Source organism: Chrysoperla carnea, chromosome 1, assembly GCF_905475395.1.
Source record: "Chrysoperla carnea chromosome 1, inChrCarn1.1, whole genome shotgun sequence".
Lineage (NCBI taxonomy): Eukaryota > Metazoa > Arthropoda > Insecta > Neuroptera > Chrysopidae > Chrysoperla > Chrysoperla carnea.
In genome coordinates, this window is record NC_058337.1 from 103,399,093 (window position 1) to 103,417,325 (window position 18,233).

Sequence of the window (18,233 nt, forward strand, 5' to 3'; positions counted from 1 at the left end):
GTTTGTTATAATACATGTTAATTTACAAAGTTTATTATTTGAAAGATCATACCTAATACGAATTCAAATAAAATCCCTACTATAGCTGGTCGCAAAATAAGTACATTTTTATATTCTTTAGCATGTAGCCTACACATACCTATACGAGGTAGAAAATAATTAACGTTGAATTTGTATTTGGCATAATCTTTCAAACAAGCTGATGACGACATATTTATTTTTTACGACATATAAATAAATAAAATTAATTTCATATCAATATTTTTGTCTTAATTTATTATAATTTGCCTAATTCTATTATTCTACTTAAACACGTAATTGACCTATATTCTACTTAAACACGTAATTGACCAAATTGACCTATATTGCTCATTTACGAACTCGACCTCACTTTTTACGTCTTGAGTACGCTATAAAAATTTCATCTTGATATCTCTTTTCGTTTTTGAGTTATCGTGTTGGCAGACAGACGGACAGACAACCGAAAATGGACTAATTAAGTGATTCTATGAACACCTATAACCAAAATTTTGTTCGTAGCATCAATATTTTTAAACGTTACAAACTTGAGACTAAACTTAATATACCATGTATATTTCATATATACATGGTATAATTAGAGAATATTCCATAGTAGTAATAACATAGAATCGTAATGTGGCCATCCAAACGGTTGATCGTTATAGAGAGAGACCTAAAAAAAGTACGCGTATAGCTGCCTTCGGTCTCTTTTTAGCGGTCAATAATTCACTTATTGCGTTTCCTATATAACCTCTTTGGTTAAGTATGCTTTACCAATTTCTTAGTGGTGCAATTTTTATCAATTTTCAACTTGAAACTTGATAAAAATTGCACCAACACTGGCGGGTTTTGGAAAAATTAATCTGGCAACACTGGTTTCAAGCTATTTAATTTGTTGTCATAATAATATAGATCTGTGAAGTTTTAATCATATGAATCAGGATCTTCTAAAATCATATAGGTCTGTGATTTTTGAATAACGACTAACGAGCAAGTTATGTCAATTAGTTTTGACTTAATAAGGCCACATTATAATAGGTTAATGTAACAATTTTTGACAACAAAAATTTTGAATTATATAAAATATTAAGATAATTGTTTTTATTTTAATTTGGGTCACATTATGCCGTTAAAGTATCAATGTTGTGTGCCAATGTGCAATTCTTCAAAGAAAGTAAATAGCCATATAAGTTTTCATAAATTTCCAAGTGATAATGAAGCAATAAAAATAGGTGGTAAAATGATTAACAGAAGGCAACTTTGGATAGAAAATCTGAAACTTTCCAATATAAATGTACGTACCAGAGTATGTTCTCTTCATTTTAAAGAAAGTGATTTTTTCAAAGGTATTAATTGTAACATAAATTATTTGTACTTACATTATGATTATATAAAAAATATTTATTATTTTAGCGGCAAACAAAAAAACTAAAAGTCTTTTTTTAAAAAGAATTGCAATACCATCAATTAACAATGAAAAATCAGAATATCCAACACATCCTTCCTGTATTCCATCTATGTTTCCCAAGGATGAAATCAATAAGAATGTAATAAATGAAACACAAACAACAGAAATGGTTGATTTCAATAATATCGATCTTAATAAAGTATGTGAAGATCCAACGCGATCTTCCTATATTCCATCTATTTTACACGTCGATGAAATCAATAAGAATGCAAGAAATGAAATACGAACAACAGAAATGGTTGATTTCAAGAATATTAATTATGATCGAGTATGTAGGGGTTGTTTATCACAAGATGATAACTTAAAATCAATGAATGAATCAATAGAAGATGATGTACATGATAATAATATTCTATTATCTGATATGTTTATGGATTGTACTTCAATTCGGGTAAGTTCAATGGCCAGAATAAGAAGGCAAAGCTATTGTGACCAAAAAGCATTAGTAAATTAATTTTTGATGGGTGACCTTTGCACCATCTCATGTTTTATTTTTTGTAAGCAGGAATTCAGCAGAAATAGTAGGAGAGCTGGTAGACATTTTTGGGTATCTGTTCTAATGCAAAAATGTAGATCTGGCTGGAGCATAGCGGTATCGAACCCCTATATAATCAAACATATAAAATTTGTGTTCCCAAAAGAGTCTTTGAGCCAACTTGTCATTTTTTAAAAAGTAAACCTAAATACTGAAAAATGAAGAAAAGAAACAAACCAGGTCATTTGCGAGGGAATAAACCTTTGTAATAAATACAAAAAAATACAGGTGATCAAGAAAATTACAAGCAAAGTAGTTTTGCAAGTATCTTGCAGGATTAAAATTCCCCGCAATGGCCTCGCTTGTTTATTTTGTCACCCCACTCTCGGGCTTAAACGTCATTGTCGTATGTTACAAGTTGAATTAAGTAATGATTTAATATTCAATAAAATGAGTAAAAAACGATTGAGTCGAAATTGTAGTGTTGTTAATAGACCTTTTTCATGAAAAACAGAAATTCTTTTTGTTAATTTTTTTATGAAAATATAGGTCGAATAAAGCCTGTAACTCGAAAATTGCGCATTTTTAACAATAAAAAGACTATAAAAAAAATTGTAAAAAAGTCACAATATTTGAAATATTTTAAAACGATTTTTTTTTTGTTCCACCGCACACGTGATCTGTGATGTCAATCCGACAAGCAATGACAATAAAACAGTGTCAACAGGCGTATTAATATATCACTGTTATCAACTTTAAATGACGTCAAATCAACATTCGTGTAACATCGTGTGTTTCCGGATCGTTTTCGCCAATTTGAATTTTAATGATTTTCATTGTCTGTTTTCTCGGTCATATGGCTCCAAAAAAATCGGGGAAAAAAATTAGCCCATTTTTCAAGACATTTACTTTTATTCAAAAAAAAGAAAAAGAAATGTGAAAAAGGTCTATTGTGCACAGTAATAATCTAAAATTGCAATTTTACCATTTTCCTGGATATTCTTATTAATTGGAGAGAGAAAAAAAGTGGGTTATAGCAATAAGGTTACGTAAAGTTAATTTTTACGTCTCCAATCATCATTTAGTTTATGTAAATTATTATAATAACCCCTGTTCATAAAATAAAACACGAGATGTCGTTCTACTTTACTAGCGTATATCATAATTAATAACTTACTCCCCCGAATTGTTATTATTATCAGATATGAGACAATGAATACTGATGATGATTTCTAATAGAACTACGTTTTCATAATTTTATTTAGAAATTGACGTACAATAAAATATCACAATTCAAATAAAATAGATTGGAATTACTTGTTTTAGATTGACGATAATGATAATTTACCGAAACAAATTTGCGATTTTTGTGTATCCCAAATTAATCAATTATATTTATTTAAAAAAAACTGTCAACGAATTGATGAATCATTACGATATAATTATGAACAACATAAAAAGTTATTCAATGATAATGATTATATTATTAATAATGATGATTTATCATCATCATCATTATATTCATCACAAAGAAATGTTGAACTTTACGATAATGATAACATTGATAAGAATGTAAATAAGGATGATGTTGCTTATTTTATAAAGAATGAATTATCAAATATAGAAGAAGTCATGATAAAACAAGAAGACCTTAATATTGATAAGAGTAGTGACGAAGAAGATAAAAATGACAATGGTGAAGTCGAATTAAATACTGATAAATGGTAAGTACAAATATTGTCGCCACCTGGTAGTCAAATTAAAACTAATCAAAATGGGTTACGGTTATAACTTTTATTTACGAATATTTTTATTTATGTTCGTTTTTCTTTACTAAAAAAAAATTCAGTATAAAGATGGAAAATACAGAAGATACCTTGGGCACACGATTCCCTCCAAAACAAAATAAAAGCAAAGCATTTTGTTGTGTTTATGGTTGCGGGAGCAGAGCTTGGAGAAATCCAGACGTTCGATTTCATAAATTCCCCAAAGAAAATGTATGTTTTGTAAAAGTAACAAACTCTTTGGGAGTAGAAGAAAAAATCGATTGTAGACATATGTGGCAAAGAGTTTTGAAGATCGAAAAAAATATTACAGAACACATGCTAGTTTGCTCCTTGCATTTCAGAAAATCAGATTATTTCTTACCAGGTAATTAATTATAATTATCTTTCAGTTTAAAAATTAATATATTTGAAAATAAATTCAAAACATTATTTTGTTATGCAGATTTAGATTCTAAAAACAAAAGATGTTTGAAAAAAAATTCAGTACCTTCTAGCAATCTACCGGGCGATGATTACAAAACAGGATATGATGTTAAAACTATGTAATTCCAAATTTAATTTAATAAATGAATAAATTTTAACCATTTTTGAAGTGTTTCTTGAAAAATTGAACATATTTTTTACAGAGAGGGTGGCTACTTTCGTACAAAAGAAGTTATGATAAAACAAGAAAATTGTAATATTGATAAGACTAATGAAGAAGACAATGAAAATGAAAATGGTGAAGTCGAATTAAATACTCATAAGCGAGCCTCCACAAGTAGTACAATCAAATTTGATAAATGGTAAGTACAAGTATTGCCAGCTGGTAGGCTAAATTGGAACTAATCAAAACAGGGCAGCTGTTATAAGTGTATTATATTTGGTAGTAAAAAGTTAAACTTTTAATTGTGATTATTTTAATTTTTTTCTTTTTTCTCAATTCAGTATAACGATCGAAAATACAGAAGACACTTTTGGCACAAGATTCCCTTCAAAACAAAATAAAAGCAAAGCATTTTGTTGTGTTCCTGGATGCAGGAGTAAAGCTTGTAGAAATCCAGACGTTCGTTTTCATAGATTCCCCAAAGAAAATGTATGTTTTGTGAAAGTTAGAAACTGTTTTGGTGTAGAGGAAAAAATCGACTGTAGAAAAATGTGGCAAAGAGTTTTGAAGATCGAAAAAAATATTACAGAATACATGCTAGTTTGTTCTTTGCATTTTAGTAAAGCAGATTATTTCTTACCAGGTAATTAATTTTATTTATCTTTTAGCTTAAAAATTAATACCCAGTGTTGAATTTAAGACGAAGACACTCTCACATTTAAGTTATTTATAAGAATATCGATATTAATTTGAATTTTTGCTCAGCCACACAGGGTGATGGGTCGTATGTTTTAAGATACTTAAACGAAATCTGAACTTAAAACTCAGCCCACTACAAACTGACAAATAGAGCAAATTCTTAATATTTTCCCTAGCGTCAGAGAAGGTTAGAGATATCGAAAAAAAAAATTATTAGAAAAAGTTGCTTAGAATATTTGTATATACCCATATATTGATTTTTATGAAAAAATTCGCAGTTTTAATTCTTTCATTATTTTGGTCTAAACTATTAAAAATTCATTGAAATGTTTGAATACATAACAGTAATAAATTCAATCATTTTGTTCAGTTTTTACATATCAATATGATATCTGGTAATTACAAGTATTTCCATCTGGTAGTCTAAATTGGAACTACCGACTAACGGTCAGCTGTTATAAGTGTATTATGTTTTGTATGAAAAAACTAACTTGTATTTACGATTATTTTTATTTTTGTACGTTTTTCTGAAACAAAAAAATTCAGTATAACGATGGAAAATACAAAAGACACTTTGGGTAAACCATTTTGTTGTGTTTATGGATGCAGCAGTAAGGCTATGAGAAATCCAGATGTTAGGTTTTACAGATTTTCCAAAAAAAATGTATGTTTTGTGAAAATTACAAATTTTTTTGGAGTAGGGGGTAAAATCGACTGTAGGAAATGTGGCAAAGAGTTTTGAGGATCAAGAAAAAAATTACAGAATATATGCAGGTTTTTTCTTTGCACTTTAGAAGATTAGATTATTTCTTACCTGGTTACTACTATTACTATTGTCAGGTTACTTACTATTATACTTATTTTTCAGCTTAAAAATTAATATATTATTTTGAGAGTAAATTAAAACATTTGGTAATTTTTTATGCAGATTTGAATTCTAAACGCCTAAGACGTTTGAAAAAAAATGCAGTTCCTTCTTGCAATCTACCTGGTTGAGAAAAAAAAACAGTATCAATGGATATTAAAAATAATGATAGAGTCAAGAAGATTACAACGATAAAAGAGTAGAAATGAAGTGCTTGCAGCTAATCTATCTACTCATAATCAAAAACCGGATATTTAAATTAACCCAACTACTATTAATTTTACTGATGAATTTCATGGTCAAAAAAAATTTAAATATTTTGGATTACGAACTTTTAAAGGAAAATACTGAAATATTAAAAAAAAAACATTAATCGATGTTGGCATTCAGGTCAAAAGTGGAGATTTGCTGACTGATTTTTGTGATATAATAAAAACTGAAAAAGAATTAATACATTAACCGGAATCGTATATTTTGATATTTAAATACAATTATGGATGTTGTTTAAGATGGATTTCCAAAATATGAATACGATAGAATGCATCTTCGAAGTGTGACCCATCACCCTGTATGATTGTGCAAAATTTCAAACCGATGTTCCTATAAATAACGAAAATATGAGGGTGTTTTCACCTTAAATGTGACAAACCGTATATTTGAAAATAAATTCAAAGATTATTTTGTTATGCAGATTTAGAATCTAAAAACAAAAGAAGTTTGAAAAAGATGATAAAAAAACAGAATATGTTTATAAAACTATGTATTCCAAGTTTTAATTAAATAAATGAATAAATTTTAACATTTTGAAGTGTTTATTGAAAATTGAAAATATTTTTTACAGACTGGGTGGTTACTTTCGTACAAATTTTATTCTTGTTTCTCTTTTTTACATATATGTCACATTTCTTTAAGAAATATTAATTTCAGAGATTCAAATAAGTTTTCTAAAAAACATTTTAAGTTAAATTGTTATCTTTAGGATTTAATTTAACATAAGTTATATGAAAAATTATTTCGTTTATACTACGAGTTTTTTCTCCATATGGAGATTGTATTTCTATCAAGTGGTACATCATTTTCTTATACCATCAGGGGAACAACGAAGCCAAGGATAAATTGTCTTTTGAAATTACAAGTCTGCATTGAAATACATTAGCCGATTTACTCCTCATTTTAAAGTTTATCATGCCGGATAATGACGAAAAATAGTCCGACGATCTAAAAATCCGTACTGGAGAATTCGACCGAACAGGTCGACTAGTATAGTAGGATTACATATATGAACGCTGCTAAGTTTGTTTCAAGATCGAGTCGTCATATTTAATTCGAATCTAAATGTTTTTAACAAAAAAATCCAAACACTAGCGCTACTGCCGTAGTATGGAGTGTAGAATAAAGGAGCACAATCTCTATGTTAAAAAAGTGGTCCCCAAAAGCCTTATTTAAGATTGAGTTGCTGTACCAGATACAATAGGGAATATTCATGAAGTGTAAATTATACATTGAACTGTCAAAAATTGACAGATCACGTACTTATACATCATCAACAGAGAGCGCCAAAAAACTGCGTTTAAATATCTCAAAATTATAATGTATTTTAAATTACCATTTTTTTTACACTTAAATACAGCATTTATATTTTTACTTTGTTATAACGGTGTAAACAATCAATTAAAAATATTTTCAAAAAAATACATGAATATTCCCTATTACTGTCCATACAGTTAAGTTCAGATCACAGAGGTTATATGTAACATAGAGCACTGACCGTTAAAAAAGGTACCGTAAAATATGACCCTCGTGGTTAATGGACGCTCCCAGAATACTTAAGATACCTATAAAATATAATACAAATTTTTATTATTATGGGAGTTAGCATGAAAGTACTTTAGTTGACAGTTAATATGTCAAACGCTGGATACATTTCATATTATGCATTGCTGATTGCAGGATTTGAATACCTCCTTTTATATTATCCTACCACTATCCAGTGTATCTGTATTCAGATCAGTGATATTCAAAAAATATAACACTATTCAATCAGTGTTATGTCAGTTGTTAAAAATGGATGAAAAGAATGCGATAAATGAAACACAAACAATAGAAATGATTGACTTAATGAATATTGATTATAATCAAGTATGTAGAGGCTGTTTATCACAAGATGATGATTTAAAACCAATGCATGCACAATTAGAAGATAATATACATGATAATCTGATATTATCAGATATGTTTATGGAGTGTACTTCAATACTGGTAAGTTCACATAAAGTAAAATTATAATTTTTTCAAAATTGTATCAAATCATTTTTGTATTTATATCTTAACGCTCCGTTGTATACTTACTCAGATAATTCATACTGATGATAACTATCTTGTAATCAAAACGTCCATTGAAAATATAAATTAACTAATTAGAATAACTTGTTTTACATTAATGATAATGATAATTTACACTTATTTACTTAATCAAATTTTCCATAATTTACCCATCATTTTAAAACTTAACGTGTTGTCTAATGATGATAAATAGACTCACTGTCTAAAAATGTACTGCTTAGAAAAAAACAAGGCTAGAGAAATAATAGTAAGATATAATTTTATTCATTTTGTAAGTTGTATATCATATCTGTAATAAAATTGCCTATAAATAAAAAGATAGTAAATTGTCCCTTATTTATTGTTTTTCTGGCTTTTTTTAGCCACGGATACCGGATTGCAGAGATCGGTACCGGTCGATATTATTTTAATTACATAAAGTAGCGTCAAGTTGCTTGCCTTTTCGGAGTATAATAAATAGATACCATTAGATATTCCAAACTGATAATAACTACTTTTTGTTTTAACGCATTTTGATTTTGAAATTATATTACAATTATTATTCGATAATTAAATAGAATTTCTTATTTTAGATTAATGATAATGATAATTTACCGAAACAATTTTGTGATAATTGTATATTTCAAATTAATCAATCATATGTGTTCAGAAAAAACTGTCAACGAATTGATGAATCATTACGATTGTATGAACAACATAATAAATTATTTAACGATAATAGAAATATTATTAATAATGATGAATTATCATTATCATCATTATCAACAACAACACAAACAAAGCTCGAGCTTATAAACGATAATGATAACATTGATGAGACTGTAAATAATGATGATGATGATGAAGAGGAAGATGATGATAATGTTGATGATGATATAATAAAGAAAGAATTATCAGCTAACGACGAAATATCAATAAAACAAGAAGACGACATTAAAAATGAAAATGATAAACGTAAATATAAATGTGATGAATGTTCAAAAATGTTTATAACATCAAGTCATTTACGTTCGCATCAATTAATCCATACAAATGAACGACCATATATATGTACGGTTTGCGGTAAGGGCTTTAATTCAAAACCAAATTTAAAACGTCATAATATGATACATACAGGGGAACGTCCGTATAAATGTAATATATGTTCAAAATCATTTATACAACAAGTTACATTAAATGATCATAAACGTGTTCATACAAATGAAACACCCTATATATGTAAAATATGTTCATCCGAATCAAATAATCCAACAAATATTACATTTGCATTTAAACAATCGGGTGAATTACGTCGACATATTAAAAAATATCATGAAACACAACAACAAAATAATGAAAAAAAAATTAAAGTAAAAAATAAAATTTTATTAAAATTAAAAAAGAGTAAAATGAAAAATGATAATAATAAAAAAGCATATTTATGTTGTAATTGTGGAAAATCATTTACATCGAATACATTATTAGATATACATATGAGAATACATACGGGAGAAAAACCATATAATTGTATGGAATGTAATAAATCATTTTCACAGATTAGTACATTAAAAACACATCAATTAATACATACAAATCATAAACAATATGAATGTGATTATTGTAAGAAATTATTTCGACATCGTATTGCTTTAAAACAACATATTTTAATACATATGGGTATTAAAAAATATAATTGTACATATTGTAATAAACATTTTACACAATCATCACAATTAAATTATCATCTACGGACACATACCGGTGAAAAACCATATCAATGTTATATTTGTTTTAAAACGTTTGCGTTAAAAGGTAATTTAACTGTACATGAACGTATTCATACTGGAATTACGCCATATGTATGTTCAGTATGTTTAAAAGGTTTCTACGATTCATCTAGTTTAAAGAAACATCAAAAACTTAAACATCATCAAGTGTTAAATAATAATACAAACGATAATATTAATACTGATATCATTGATAATGCTAATATAATTATTAAAAGTGATAATGATAAAGAAAATACTAATTAATTGTATATTACAAGTATTCTTTTATTTTATACCACGATATATATTTAAATAAATTTAATTTAATTTTTATTTAAAAATGCTTTTATATTTATTTCAAATTTACCACATTTTTATATGTATGATAAAAGGTATAAGTTTATTTATAAATCGAGCTTATTACAATACAATCGTACCGTAGAGTTGATGAATATCTAGAGCTACGGCTAGAATAGTGATAGGTACTATAATTTAAAAGAGCGCTGGCTAACTTGTATCAAAAGTAATAACAAAGCTCATATGAATATACGGTCTAAATCATAAACAAGACATACTGTACCATTTAAGAGATATAATTAATTAAAATAATTCAAAAATACACAGACTCTTATGATTGTCTTTGTTCAATTTAACCGGAGATTATTTGTGCATGCAAAATTGGCATATTATAAAACACCTTGATGTATTAAATAGTATTATAAATAGCCGTTGATTTTTTTTTATTGAAAATAATTAATATTTTACACGTGATTTTGCTTACCCAAAATAATTTGAAATATCGCGGTTTCACACATTTGAGATTTTAGGTCATATTTAGGCATAGAGATATGAATACATAGAGCACGCCAAGGGCCAAAACTTTAGATATGCGTAGCGAGAGAGAAGATCTGCCTGTGAGTTCCTCTGTGTAACACATGTAATGTAATGACTATTGTGTATAATAAGTATATAAGTGCATATAATTATTACAAGGACACAGGTGAACTCACTGACAGTCTTCTCTCTCACTCCACGTATCGCATTCATTTATAGCGTAACAGATCCCTGGCTTCTCTATCTGTATTATCTCTATCTAAATGAAATTTTTGGCAATCCACAATACCTTTATATTTGTATATACAATTTGAATTTCACAAAGAAGCATCAAAATGTAGTGTGATTTATTTATTATTAAAATATGATTATCACAACTTAATGCATTTATAAAATTGTTCAATTAATAATCAAACGAATGTTATCGAATGATTAATAAATATAATTATGTTATGTTAATTATGTTTTTAATTCAAAAGCGCGCTGTTAGAGCTATAATGAATGTGGGCCCCAGAACTTCATGTAAACATTTATTCAAAGATCTACACATACTAATGGTTTACGATATATATGTCTTTGAATGTGCTATGTTCAGGAGAAAATACTCAGAGCATTTTTCAGAAAATCTGGTTCAACATACACACAACACACGGGTAAAAAGTCTGTTCAAAATCAATCAAGGCCAGACAACAAAAATGTTTAACGGACCCTATAACTCGATTATAAGAATTTTTAATAATTTACCAAGGGACATTATTGAATCCAAAAGTATGCCAAAGTTCAAAAATAAACTGAGAACGCTTCTGTTGAAAATCAATGCATACAGTATGAAAGACTTCTTTTAGTGGTATAGAAAATTTAGTATATCATTAAAGTTTTTATTTTTTATATAAGATTGTACTATATATGTATTTTTATTTTTGTACTATATAATTATTATTATTATTATTATTATGGTATTCTAAATAACCAAGTCAGTTGAATTTGACATTTGTTTATGAAAAGTGACTACAATTTTAATGCCCTCTATTATTTTTATAGCTCTATGATACCATATATTTTGTTACAAAAAGATGACTGTACATAAATTATATACATATACATATACGCCATATACATTACATACATATAGCTATGTAGTACACATAACACATGTAAAAATAAATACGGTTTGAAACGTAATTAAAAAAAAAAAATTAATATTTGATCCGTAATTAACAGTTTACGTTTCGATTATAGTTTATAATTTATAGTTGATATAATTGGTGTGACCTATCTATAATATAAAGATAATCATAGAAAATATATAATAAAATACATAAATAATAACAAACGAACGTAAGTAGAAACAAATAGAATAGGTATTTTATCTATGACATAATTTTTATTATTTTTGATTGTTTTTTAAATTTAAAAATTATTTACTCATATAGTTAAATATAATGAATAATTATTATATGGATTATTTATTTAAAAAAATGTTATTTTTATTAAATACAGATACAGATACGGGATACAAGTAATGGCATATCAAAAATTACAAGTATCAATATTAAATTTTAAAGAGATATGTAGAACATGTTCGTGTCGCGGTGAACTAATACCCATATTCGAAGAGACTGGACAAGATTATAATATTAAAGATTTATTATCGCAGGTTTCAGAGGATGTTGAGGTAATCAATGGTTTATATAAAATATACATAACCTTGTTTATGAGTAGTCCGCTAAATTATAAACAGATAAAACCATGGAAAAATAATTTTAAATGTTGAATGATGAGTATTGCCAACAACCCTGTTTTTATAATCAACCGACAACTTTTAACTTTTTGATATCGTAAAACTTCTAAGTTTTCTATTAGTATAAACTAAATTTATTTGAAATGTCTGTGGAAATCACTTTATAAAAACGAGTAAATGGCTTGAAATAAATATTTTTTGTTGTTGATTAAAACAATAGATTTTGGTATATACAGGCTACTTAAACAATTAATCACTCTAATTTTTAAATATATTTTTTGTTATTGAAAGTACGTTTAAATTTGTTGAACCACCTGTATATTAAGCCAATGTTACACAAATAGGTATTTGAAGCGTTATCATGGAAACGAATGTGTCAATAAACACAAAATTAAACATTGCCCCCTCCCCCTCTCTTCAATAATCTGTCGTGTACATTAATACGATAATTGTCCGTTATCGATTTCAATGTATCTTTCGTTAAAATTCTAAAATAAAAATTAAAATCAATTGATAAACATGAAAGAAGCAATTAAATAACTGTATCCATCTTTTTATTGCAATCCAATTTTGATATGGAGCCTCTATGGCAGTCGCAAGCTATGACGTCATCACGTGCTATTTTCGTCTCTTTATATTTGTACATTTGAATCCTTCATATTTTCGTAGTTTTTTATGTTACATTTTGTAACGTTTTTAATATGTCTTTTCCTGAATACATAAAATTTTATAGGACACAGCAAGTTTTGCACTAACTTAATCGACAAAACTGAAAGATTAAAATATAAGAATAAAATATAAGCCTTCCTATAATTTCCCTCAATAAATGTACGAAATGCTATTAAAAAAAATCTAAAGCTGTGTCCATTTCTCAATCACAAAAAATTGTACTTTCTCTTCTTCTAAATGATAAAAAATATTTAGATTATTTTTATCTCCTATAAATGAAATATATCAGAGTATATTAAGTTTAGTCCCAAGTTTGTAATCTTTAGAAATATTGATTCTACAAACAAAATTTTGGTGTATGTGTTCATAAAATCACCTAATTAGTCCACTTTCGTTTGCCCGTCTGTCTGTCCCTCCATCCGTGCACGGCGAGCTGAAATTTTTATAGGGCACTTATGACGTAAAAAGTAAGTTTGTGTTCGTAAATGAGCAACTTAGGTCAATTGGGTCTTGGACCTGTGTGACCCATCTTATAAAACGAGAAAGAAAAAGAAAAAATGTTTCTTATTTTAAAATAAACAATTTTGTTAGAAATATTTTTTCGTAAATATCTTTGTTTTACCGTGAGGATAATAAGGGATAAACTTAACTTTCAATTTTCTCAAAATCTATAAAGGATAGAGAGTTGAAAATTGGTAGTTTCAAATGGTGAGTCTATGATTCTAATTTTATATTAAACTCATCGGATAATATTAAGGGGTTGAAAGAGGTCAATTTTTAGATTTCAAAAAATGAATAACAAATAACAAATAAAACGAGAACTGACATTCAACACTGGCTATTTAGGGTATTTTAACAATTAACTCAGTCAATTAATTATATTCACTTGTTAATATTTTTATTTTTAGGTAGTAGAAGAAGATAATTTACCGCAACATATTTGTCAAAAATGTTTAAATAAATTAATCAATGCATACGATTATAAATGTTTAGTTGAGAAAACATTTAAAAAATTAAAATCATTAGCAAATAGTGAATTTATGCCTGTTGTTATTGAAAGTATTATACCAATAACAAATGATGAAGAAGTAATTGAAATTGATAATGATAATGGAAATGACGATGATGATGAATCGGAATCAACAAATAATAAAAAATTATCATACATTAAAATAAAACATGTTAATGATTTATTATCAAATGAACAGCAACAATTAAACAGCAACGTAAAATTATCACCATCAGCATCATCATTAGTATCATCATCATCAATGAACAATAATGATAATGAAGCATTTTACGAACAACAATACAATATGATTGAAAATGAAGAAGATCAAGAACAATACGATAATGGTAATGAGTACAAATATGAAACTATACATGAAATTGAAGATGGTGAAATTGATATCGAAGATGGTACAGTTATACAAATATTACGATCAGCAAATGATAATGATGACGATGAAAATGATCATGATGAACAATTATTACATATCAAAGAAGAAAATGTTGATGATAATGATGAATATAAACAAGAGAATACAATAATCATAAAATCATTTAATAAAAATAAATTAACACAAAATGATAATGATAATATATGTGTTTGTTCAATATGTGGTAAAATATTTAATATACAACACAATTTAAATAAACATATTAAATTAAAACATTCATCACATGATATGATGAATGATAATGATAATACATTATCATCAACATTAATATTATATTGTAATAAATGTAATAAATCATTTATGAATATTAATGAATATAATAAACATAGAATATTAGAACATGATAATGTTAAAATGATCAACAATGATAATACTGATAATGATCAACAACACTATATATGTACAATATGTGATCGTACATTTATATCAAAACATGGTTTATCAATACATCAAGCGTTTCATATGAACAAAGCGATGATTATCAATGATAATACAACAACAAATGATATTGAGAATGATAATAATGATGATAATAAAGCAACAAGTCCATCAGTTTATAAATGTTTACAATGTAATAAAATATTTTGTACACAAAAACAATTACGTAATCATAAAAAAAGTCATGGTAGTAAAATGTATGAATGTACGATTTGTTCAAAAACATTTTCAATTAAAGCACGATTACAAATTCATTTACGTACACATACTGGGGAAAAACCATACGAATGTCCGACATGTTTTAAACGTTTCGGGAATACAACATCGTTGCGTATACATGATTTAATACATTCTGGTGCACGACCACACTATTGTAATATTTGTACACGTCGATTTAAACAACATTCACATTTAAAGAATCATTTGTTAACACATACGGGGTTACGTCCATTTAAATGTTCGATATGTAATAAAACATTTGTGTTTAAAGGTAATTTAACGGTACATGAAAGAATGCATACGGGTGTTACACCGTATGTATGTAATATATGTAATAAAGGTTTTTATGATTCAAGTCGAATGAAAAAACATCGTAAAATACATGAAAATAATAAAGCATAATTGTTTATTATTATTAATTAATTAATTTTCAATCTTGTTTGTAAAATTGTAACATATAGTTATTATTAAAAATTGTTCATTATTGATTTATTTTAAATTCGTTTTTTCTTTTGGGACCACACGGGAAGAACCAGCTTTCAAATAGATTAAGAATCATCAAAATCGGTTCACCCAGTCAAAAGTTCTGAGGTAACAAATATATAAAACAAAAATAGAGTCGAATTGAGAACCTCCTTTTTTTTGGATTGAAGTCGGTTAAAAATCAGTCGGCGCTCTACAATAAAATTAGGTACATTTTTAACTTCCCACTATAGGAAGTTATTGTAATGGGTACGATTTACGAAATCGAAATTTTCATATCTTTACGTTTCATGGTTAGGGCAAGGCATTACGTACGTACGTGCGTATCGACTTCGTTGAGGTATCCATCGATACGTATTAAAAGCAATGTGATCCGAAAATAATTTCGTAACATTCGATCCACCCATTTCGAGTCGGGCGAAAAAAATATGATATCGAGTTCGTTGAGGTGACGATCGAAGCGTATTAACGGCAATATGATCCGAAAAGAATTTCATAACATTCGATTGAGTCGGTCGAGTTTTTATTTTTTTAAATTGTTTATAACAGTTTATTATGCTGGGAAGTTATCCGTGTAGACCTCAAAGGTCGCACCAAACTCTATCCACGGCTGGTTAAATATCAAATTAGACTACACAGTAATGTGCACGCACTAACTTGCAGCAGCAAGCTATCTTTGAATTCACCGCGTGTGTTTATTATTGGAATATAAATTTAATGTTTGAAGTAATAAGATCTAAATTGGCTTGTACATCACAAGTCACAAGGGAATTATATCAAGCTATATGAGGGGGAACTTTGTAAACAACGTTATTGCCTTGTAAAATTTTTGTAAAGTACTTTTCAAAACTGTCTAATTACGTATGGTATGTATAGGTGTGTATGTAGGTATAAGGTGATCGGCTGGCGCTCCCAAGACTCTGCACCCGGATAAAGACGCACTCCCAAGTAAAGATCTATATTCAATCGCTGAAAAAAGAAACAAAGGTTTTTTTTTGTTTTAAAATTTAGTCAATAAATATGGAATTATTTCTTTAGCTTTTATTTTCATTTGCAAAAATTATACAATAGCAGCTATTGTAATCAAATCGTGCCTTAAATGTTTGCGTTTCAATATGCAATTTATATTTCCTCTATTTTATTTATTTTTTTGATACCCTAAAAAATAGAAGGTTGCAAATTGGTACTTAAATTGAGAAGTTAAGAAGGGGGGACTTGGTTTAGAAATTCGATATTTCGAAAAGTGATTTTCTGAAACTATTGAATTGAACATTTTAGTAATAATAATTAAAGAGCGTGGAGATTCTTATGTCCGATATACTATCTGTATGATGACATTACAAAAGAAAATTTTAATTTGAAGTTAATTTAAAAACAAAAATAAATTTAGAATTTGCTTATTTTAACATATAAGTCTTTGATTTATCCTGATTCGTTATCCTTTGAAAAGTGCGAATTTTATAGTTATTTTTGATTTGTAATGGTGTCGATGTGAAGAGCGGGAATTTATATTACTGATTTATTTTGAAGTATGCAATAAAGCCAATAAAACATAGGTCCATAGGTTCGTTAAAACACCAAGCACAGCAAATATCGTACTTAATTAAATCTAGCTATTATAGCAATTTAGTGCTTAGTAATTTGACTACGTATATAAAAAATATGTTTAAAAATCTTTTAACGTATACTGTTTTGTGTATAAATGTAATGAATGGTACAAATAAATGAAAATTTCTAAAATATATGTTTTAGTTTTCCTCATAAAATTTTCATAATTGCCTCCTGAACAGAACTTTTAAATAAATGTTAAAATTAAGTGTTATATTTATTGATATTTTTATATTTTATGAAACAAAATTATTTATTAAATTTTAAAAACTAGATTGATAAGTGTTTGTGTAATTTTGGTGTAATTATTAAAATATTTTTCTATAATTGAAATAAAATTAATAATAATTAGTGTCTGTTTTTGTATAAAATATAGATTTATAATAAGTAATATTATTTTATTTAAATGTAAGTTAAATTTTTTTATTTATTATAATATAGGTTAGTAAAATGGAGGGAAACTGTTCATGTTCATTTTTAAATGGACAAAAAAAAATCAAACGGTGCCAAACAATTAACATACGTTGAAGTGTCGTCTAACCTCACTTATTACAGTATAATTTTATTATTATTTATGTTTTTATTTTTTTTTTTTTATATTTAGATTGAGATTATACATTTACATAAATTCAAAATGAAAATAAACAATTTGTGTTTTTAATTTGACAAGTAATATCATATTTGTTATTAATTATTTGCTTCTAATTTACAGAAAGTTAATTAAGTTCAATAATTATTTTGTTTTCAAATTTATCTGATCCAAGAATCGATTGTAAGGATGATATCCCG

The 18,233-nt window shown here is 27.1% G+C and overlaps 3 protein-coding genes across 3 annotated transcripts; all 3 read left to right on the forward strand.

Moving 5' to 3' along the window:
* Positions 1-1,144: 1,144 nt before the first annotated feature.
* On the forward strand, positions 1,145-3,436 carry LOC123293066. Its single transcript, XM_044873785.1, has 4 exons — positions 1,145-1,367; positions 1,435-1,880; positions 3,291-3,375; positions 3,426-3,436. Exons 1-4 carry the CDS (start codon positions 1,145-1,147, stop codon positions 3,434-3,436), a joined length of 765 nt encoding a protein of 254 aa, XP_044729720.1.
* Positions 3,437-3,465: 29 nt separating this feature from the next.
* LOC123305324 lies at positions 3,466-6,620 on the forward strand. Its single transcript, XM_044887010.1, has 6 exons — positions 3,466-3,688; positions 3,814-4,115; positions 4,194-4,293; positions 4,378-4,536; positions 4,679-4,980; positions 5,965-6,620. Exons 1-6 carry the CDS (start codon positions 3,597-3,599, stop codon positions 6,030-6,032), a joined length of 1,023 nt encoding a protein of 340 aa, XP_044742945.1. The 5' UTR covers positions 3,466-3,596; the 3' UTR covers positions 6,033-6,620.
* An 8,418-nt stretch (positions 6,621-15,038) lies between these two features.
* On the forward strand, positions 15,039-18,168 carry LOC123293077 (oocyte zinc finger protein XlCOF19-like). Its single transcript, XM_044873796.1, has 2 exons — positions 15,039-15,749; positions 18,157-18,168. The coding sequence occupies exons 1-2, from the start codon at positions 15,051-15,053 to the stop codon at positions 18,166-18,168; spliced, it is 711 nt and encodes a 236-aa protein (XP_044729731.1). The 5' UTR covers positions 15,039-15,050.
* The last annotated feature ends 65 nt before the right edge of the window (positions 18,169-18,233 follow it).

Bases quoted from the DNA above. Each gene is read 5' to 3' on its own strand.
- LOC123293077 (XM_044873796.1), top strand. From the start codon at position 15,051: ATGATCAACAATGATAATACTGATAATGATCAACAACACTATATATGT.
- LOC123305324 (XM_044887010.1), top strand. From the start codon at position 3,597: ATGATAAAACAAGAAGACCTTAATATTGATAAGAGTAGTGACGAAGAA. The intron at 4,116-4,193 runs GTAATTAATTAT...TTTGTTATGCAG, and splicing joins ATCAGATTATTTCTTACCAG to ATTTAGATTCTAAAAACAAA. The intron at 4,537-4,678 runs GTAAGTACAAGT...TTCTCAATTCAG, and splicing joins ACAATCAAATTTGATAAATG to TATAACGATCGAAAATACAG.
- LOC123293066 (XM_044873785.1), top strand. From the start codon at position 1,145: ATGCCGTTAAAGTATCAATGTTGTGTGCCAATGTGCAATTCTTCAAAG. The intron at 1,368-1,434 runs GTATTAATTGTA...TTATTATTTTAG, and splicing joins AGAAAGTGATTTTTTCAAAG to CGGCAAACAAAAAAACTAAA. The intron at 1,881-3,290 runs GTAAGTTCAATG...TACTTGTTTTAG, and splicing joins TGGATTGTACTTCAATTCGG to ATTGACGATAATGATAATTT.